Source organism: Haliotis asinina, chromosome 1 (assembly GCF_037392515.1).
Source record: "Haliotis asinina isolate JCU_RB_2024 chromosome 1, JCU_Hal_asi_v2, whole genome shotgun sequence".
Classification (NCBI taxonomy): domain Eukaryota; kingdom Metazoa; phylum Mollusca; class Gastropoda; order Lepetellida; family Haliotidae; genus Haliotis; species Haliotis asinina.
Genome location: NC_090280.1, coordinates 45773604 through 45781557, shown reverse-complemented (window position 1 = coordinate 45781557; position 7954 = coordinate 45773604). Strand labels below are relative to the sequence as shown.

At 39.2% G+C, this 7954-nt stretch overlaps 1 protein-coding gene across 1 annotated transcript; it reads right to left on the bottom strand.

Moving 5' to 3' along the window:
- Positions 1-1977: 1977 nt before the first annotated feature.
- LOC137273025 (techylectin-5A-like) lies at positions 1978-5760 on the bottom strand. The gene is made up of 4 exons (XM_067805470.1): positions 5719-5760; positions 4598-4694; positions 2679-2843; positions 1978-2201 (listed from the first exon to the last, which is right to left on the bottom strand). The coding sequence occupies exons 1-4, from the start codon at positions 5758-5760 to the stop codon at positions 1978-1980; spliced, it is 528 nt and encodes a 175-aa protein (XP_067661571.1).
- Between the last annotated feature and the right edge of the window lie 2194 nt (positions 5761-7954).

Genomic DNA, 7954 nt, shown 5'->3' with positions numbered 1-7954 from the left:
TACAATCAAATAAACGTTGGTTAAAGAGACAACAAAATATATCATATTTAGAATGAAATAGTTACCACATAACACAATTTATATCCCTCTGTTATTTCGAAATCCATCCTATAGACGAAAGATAACAATGAGTGAGTTAAAATGTATAGTCACATAAGCAATATTCCAGCCATATTGTGACATAGGACATTATGAATTAACAGTAATTAACGCAACTAAATAATAAAATTCTTTCGAAGAAAGGCAGTAAAGTAACTAGATTATCAAGGTTAGAGAATTAAAACTAGCAAGTAACCTTTAAAATTGGTACAAGTAGTACAAACAGTACACTATAAAAACGGGCTTGGGATCACCAGCAAGTGATTGTTGATCACCTTGCTACTGACCATGGGGACTAGTGAGTGAGTGAGTTCAAATCTAACGTCACATCTACAATGTCTCAGCCATATCACAACGAAAACATTTCATATAATACAAATTAAGAAAAACGTTGAAGAGTACAGTACAACCTGTCGACGATTTACAGTAAAACACTAGAATATCACAGGTATAAAGATAAAACATAAATGAACATGGAAAACTAAAACATTGTAACTAAAGAAGACAATACGATATAAAACACGGACTATAGATCGCCAACTGCTGAAGGTAGATTGACCAAGGTCACTAATGACAAAACAGTAACGGTAGTCCTAAAATCCTACATTTCTGTGGAATGAGTTTCATTCATCTGTGAAAGCAGCAGAAGCTCTAAGAATCTTCCAGTCCAACCTAATGACATTCTAGCTAGTTGGGCGTGTTCTGCGAAATATACTCACGGAAGCAAATAAGGGAACACGTGGTAGTACATAGTTCCTTAATTTACCTTCAAAGTTTCATCCACAGTGCTATACAGATCTTGTGAAGAAACCTTGAAATGAATAAAGAGATAATTCTACTTCCATATATAAGTTCCCTTATTTGCTGCCAGATGCATTGGTCTTGTGGCCCTATTAGTGGATGACTTGACAACACTACAAATATTCGTTACAAGATGAATATACAAATCCCTACGTCCACTAAAGTCTGATTTATCATGAGTAGGCGATTTTCGATTGTGAGGCAGCTTACACAACCTATGGAATGTTACACCATTTCTACACATGTAATGTACTATCCGTTCCAATTTCCATGTTTTCCGGGAATAAATATGAGAAGTGTTTGATCTGTTTGTGTGATTTGACAATAAAGCGGATATCAAATTTGAATCTGGAAATGTTTTAAAGAATCGTTTTCTGGGATACCTTTCAGAACAGTTTCTAACGTATGTTGATGTTGTACATGCAATAATTACTCGGTAGGACGAACATCTCATATCCCATTTAGAGATATAAAACTAGCATGAAACTTAAAACGGGCTGTAGATCATCAATAATTGGATGAAGATACCACACTAAGCACCATGGTGACTCACAGTATTTTCGCTACGGTGTGGCCCCTAGTTGGATTGACACCATCCTTTCAGCCACTTGTGACTGTACTGAGTAGTAGGCACTGAAATGTTCGGACAATTCCAGTGATCAACGACATAACTAGCGATCGTGATACGTTATGTCTCAACCAAGTCAGCGTTTCTAATTACCCGATCTCGATAGTCGCCTCATACTCAAGATGTAAAGGGCTCTTAAAATGATTTTTTGTTGCTACAACATAGCTCCGATGTAAATAGAGACAAAGTGGCAGTATATTATGACTGCTCACTATTTTTCCACTTGCTGCAAACGCAGAACACAAACATGACCATTATGAAGTTTTATCGTTTAATTCCAAAGTGTTAAACAATGTTCGTAACCAGAAACGATCGGCCGTTAAAACAATTATAATATCCAGCTCATATGAGGAAGGTGAGTGTTCCATCTTTATCGGGGAACCAGAAGAATAGTCCTTCTTGCAGTACACCACCTCGTGGATCGGCTTACGAAGGTAGCGGAAAGTACATCATATGTATGGAGTTAGTTTCATCTGTGTCTTCATCAGAGTATGATGTGACATCCAGGACAGATTGCCCCCCGAGGTGCTGTATAGGCCGTTGAGATTAACCTCATGGCAGGAACCGACCCACCAGCCGCCCCAGCTTAGATCCGTACACAGTGGGGAGTGGGCATCAAGGTCAGGGCCACAGACCGAGAAGTGTTGGCCCTGGAGACATCCCAGTCCATCCCCTTTAATCAAGCAGTAAAATATAAATACAAATATAAACATTAGTAAAGGAGTTAGTCAGATTAGTTTTACGCCGCTTTTCGCAATATTCCAACAATATTGCTGCGTGTGACACCAGAAACAGAAACACCACTAGGCTGTCCCAAAGGCATATTGTAAGCATAGGAGTATTGTGGCAATCGTACTTCCATACGTTCAGTTGTAATCACTAGTTTTATCACTGTCGACAAGTATCCAAGCTCCGTTTATGATAACTGACGCAGCAGTGAGCAATATTCGAGTAGACGTACATAAATAACCGATGGTTAAAGCTGGTTAAACACTTTCATATACAGCTCTTCCTTTGTATCCCTTAGTTCCTGGATCAGTTATTACACAAGTGAAAATTACAGTTTATTTTACTCTATACAAGGCAAGCTTTACTGTTCTTTAATGTTAATGTACCCAGCTAGTACTTCAATGTTTATGTACCCAGCTACCTGCACTACCGGAGAACCCTGCTGACTGCAAAGCGTAGTTCATGGATGAGTTCCCTATGGAGAAATTCTGGTAATACGCCTTCCATTTAGTCGATTTAGAATCCCATATCTGGATGAGTAATGAAAACACTCCGTCCTCGGTCAAACGCCGTATCTTCTCATTTCCTGCACAATAAAATCATATTTCTAAGAGTGTGCCTTTTGAACATGTTATCCGTCTTCGGTGGGTCGTGGTATTGATTAAAATAATAGTTTTTACGTACATGCCACTTTCAATTGTACTAACGTCCAATTTTTGTTCGATGAGCGAGCGAGTTAAACTTTTAGTTCAATAACAGTAACAGTAACAACAATACTATATAACAGTACAGTTATGAAACATCTGTCCTGTAAAAAATGATGGGGGCTCAGCACCAGTGTCATACAGAATGGTCTGGATATCATCGATCCAGTTAACTGCCATTGGGCATCTATGATCAACCTTTGAATGCGATGTGGAAACTGGAGTAGAATGGAAGACATCTCCTCTACAACTAGATTTGCTTTCCTAGGTGCGAGTGAATTTAGCCTTACGCCGCTTTCATCAAAATGACAGATATATGGAGGCAATCTGAATGGTCGAATATGGACCAGACAATCCGGTGATCAACTGCATGGGAATCGATCTCCGCATTTGGGGTCGGATGACATGTGTCAACCAAGTCAGCGAGCCTGACCACCGGATGCCGTTAGTTGCCTCACGCAACAAGCATGTTTGCCATTTATGGCAAGTATGGGTTAATGGAGATCTATTCTATTCTAGATCTTCACCGTCTCAAGTACTTTAGTGTGGGAGTTATATTTTGTTTCACATATGTATATGAAAAAGGTATATGAAATCCCCCAGAACCAGCAAAATGTAACACTGACAAGTCTAAAATGTTACGTACTATATATGTATTAAGCATTCACATAGCACGATAGAAAGATTCGCAACAGAGAATTCATGTATAATGCAAATGAGTCAAATTAAGTAATGGCTCAGAAATATAATATCAACTCACCAAAGTCTTGGATTGAGAGAGAGAAACAATTAGACAGCGAGCGGCCAGGCACCGGTTATGTAGGTCAAGCGTTGACAAAGGCAGGCAGTCTTATGTACTCCAATTATCCGTATGTGTCCGTCAACAAGACAACCAGCCTTCATGTACAAAATCACTGATTCCCGAAGATTTGAGCACAATACTACCATCGCCATTAACTTAGAACCGTCTCGTAATCTCCCGGAAGTACACACAACTAATCAAAACACATACTAAAAGGGAGGCTACACTAAATAGCTACCCTGAAGCCTGCAGCCAAAGTGCGAAAATCACTGAGCATTTATGCTACGTAATGTGATCCATATTGACAATCACTCAAAACTCTAAACATCGTGATCCAATAATAATTATCACTTAATCAATATTACAACTTACAGAAAATACACTGTGTTCACCCAGAAACGGCAATCGTTGCCATGATCAGAACTGTGTACATATATTTCATCCGGAGAATTAGCAGTACCTAGACAATGATCAAAATCATGATACAGGCAGGGAGTAGTCGCAGTCAACCATAACTCTGATTCGAACTCTCGATAAACCTATTTTGAGTTCGTTGATATGTTGTTTTGTGATGATGTGACTTGCCATCTAAAAATGATATTATAATCGTATATACAGGATATTAAGATACCCGTCCTCATGTACGCATTTCGTCATAGTAAACAGCACCAGTGATGAAATAAGGAATATGTTTGCCTCACTCAGACACTGCACTCTCGGTATATGTATGTATGTGTGTGTGTGTGTATGTGTGTGTGTGTGTGTGTGTGTGTGTGTGTGTGTGTTTGTGTGTGTGTGTGTACTTAACAAACATTGATTCCATCTGCATCTTACCTAACCAGAACTCCTTGTTAAGGTCGCCGAATCCTTCTTTGTACTCATCCCAGGTGCGATCAAACCTTTGGGACCCATCGTACCGGTACTGAATGACCTGCCAATGAATATATACAATTGAAACATATTGCCTGTGTAGTGTGCTATATTAACCCATAACTCTGGAAGCCACTACAAGCCTGGAGTAGTTCAATCCTCAGGGCACCGCCACTATATTCTAAATAGAGAGTTGGGGACCCTTCTGGAGTCATTTTCTTTGGTATGTAAAGGGTGCTAAGTTTTGCTCCTCCTCATCTCAGAGAAGGCAGGTAAATGAGTGGAAATGCCCTGGATACTCCTGGATACCTAGAGAGTACAATTGCGTGACAAATACAATCGGTGTACTACTTTTGTACTATATACTGCTACACATCTGTGGTGATTTTATGAGGTAATAAATTTGGTTTACGCTTGAAGACAGTTGTTAATAATATTACATCGCCTTGGTGTCTTTAGGAGTTGCAATGACTTCGTACACGAACTGACTTAAGTCTCAACTTGGGAATACGAAAACGTAGCATTATTTATCGTGAGGTACTGACCATTGCTGCTGCGTTATTACGTAATGATGTTTACAAGCGTAATTCTTTGTTATAGAATAAATAGCCAGAAGTTTGTATCCATAACATGTCTTCTAATTAATGTCATACAGAACCAATCTGATAGAGATAGCTCTCAAATATGAGTCGTTAGGGACTACAATATCATATTCCTTCTTCTGTCGAAGTGACAAGTCATCAGGTTCCGTACCGTCCATGCACGGTGATTGATGCTGTGTGGAAAACTGCAGTAGACCTGAAATGGTCCTTGTGGGTGGCTGATAGTGTGGATTCCGTTATGCGATGAATCGTAGTTGTAGTAGGCTCTGATTTCTGCACAGTTGGATAAACCTTGAAACGAAATAATTTTGAAAAGCAAACCAAGATGGAAACGTAAAGTTTATAAATACTGATCACTCTTGATTTGTGAAATCTAAAACATAAAAATGTGTTTGTACATCTTAAGAAAGCACAAAAATCCAGTGTAAACTGTTTGTAAAATCTGTTTGTAACGCAGTTTGTTTTACTAATTACTAAGGTTACCTCGATGTTGATGCACACGACTTGTTCAGTCTCCTGGTTCATTGATCACAAGCAGTAAGATCATCTGTTGCACTCTCTTGCTTAGCTCCCTTCTCAGACCCAGTTTAAATTTACAGGTTGAATATTTACACCAATATCATAATTGACAAACTGGAGGAAACATCTAAATTCTGTCACGCACGGGACATTCAATAATGAATATGGTGCCCATGCAAAAAGTTCCACATATCTGAACAGATTTCCAAGAAAATAACTGTAAAACAAAGTACTACCAAAAAGTTTCCTATAGAAAACTACAAATGATGAATGGTTGGTTGGAGGTTTAACGCCCCACTCAGCAATATTTCAGGTATTTGGCGGCCGTCTGTAAATAATCGAATCTGGACCAGACAATACAGTCATCAACAGAATGAGCATCGATTGGGAACTGATGACATATGTCAACCAAGTCACCGAGTCTAACCACTCTATTCGGTTAGCCGCCTCTTCCGACAAGCATGTATTGCTAAAGAACAGTTCAAAACGGGATCTTTACTAGTTTCATAATGATATATTAAATTAAACTCTATAACGTTTATATCACCAATGATTCAAACCGACAAACCAAGCAATAGATACTTCTGTTGTTGTTCTGTCCGTAGAATGATGTTTCAGCGCATATGAATACTTACGAAATCCACGTGGGTAGGACCTGAAGTACTGGAATCCATCGTTCCGGGTCACCCTATCCAGATTCGTGTATGACAAAGCATGCGCTTGACATGACCCAGTAAACGCGTTGTGGAAAAAGGACATGCAACGTTCATCGTTAAAGCACATCTTTGCGCAGTTGGTTGCAAAAAATTCCTCCTTTTCCCACATAGGGGGGTCTTTGGCAATGTGGTCTTTGAAAAAATTGATCCGGCGATATGCATGAGATTGACACTGTGGTTGTTCGCCCGCAGCATAGACATAGGCCAAGAGTGCTAGATCGAGAACCATGCACCACATCACAATTCCCGTCATGCTGTTAGTAGAGACTAATGGCAGAGTGAAGTTTCACTTCGGTCTTTGTAAAACATGTTATTTGAGAAAACGTTCGGAGTGATCAATAATAGGTATCAAGGATAGTTGCCTCGTTGTGTTTACATTTCCATGAACGTCATATTAAAGTAAACATGCCTTTTTGGCTTTGGTAATGGACGCATGTTTAACAACGACATTCTCTCTTTGCCCTTAAGAGGTGTTTAAGTGCTAAAGAGTCTGGAGCAGACTTCCCAACAGATCAATGTTTCTTTCCCCCACTAATGACCATATAATGCGTCTTAGATTACATGACATAATAGTTTCCAAAGTTGGGATTCAGTTAGACGACTGTTCTGTATGAAAGTACTGAAATTTCAAAACATTTACTTTTTGATGTGTTAATTATGGTGAGCGAGTGAGCGCCACACTCAGCAATATGACGGCTGTCTCTAAGTAATCGAGTCTGTACCAGACAATCCAGTGATCAACAACATGAGTATCGATCCCAGTCAGCAAGCCTGACCACCCGATCCCGTTATTCGCCTCTTATGACAAACACAGTCGCCGTTTATTGCAAGCATGGGTTGTTGAAGGCCTGTTCTATCACGGGACCTTCACGAGTATGTTAATTATAGTCTCATTTGGATGAACGTGCATGTTGTGACTCAATACACCGTATACAGGATATTTTTCATTTCCAGTGAAAAACAAACATCTTCAACTTATTTGAAATATCAAATAGTAGTGTTCGACGGATTACGATTTTAATTTTTTTTCTCCACTCACTAAATCTTTCTCTTAATACATAAAGATAAACATGAATTGATAGCACACACACCGAATATCACATCGGTGGAAATTTAGAAAGGATCAAGACATTACACGTTTCCTAGGAAGTATCCACCAGTCTGAGGGACTCTATTATTTAATGTCACGTGACGTGTTAAGAACAGAAATACGAAAAATAGCTTTTACATCATCGCTTGTCCAAGAGAACGGACTTAAAGTCAGTCCCATCCTAGACCTATCCGGTTTCAGTTGTATCAGCAAAGCACAAAGCATGGAGCACGTTTGGAACAGTATGGCAGAGAGATTGCCCAGTACAAATTCATGAACTGTTGAAAGAATATCCAACCTTTAAAAATGGAACGCAGTAACACATCATTGTCAAATTTGTGTGTAGAACAGTTAGTGAAGTATGTGAGTTTAGTTTTAGGATATTCCAGCAATA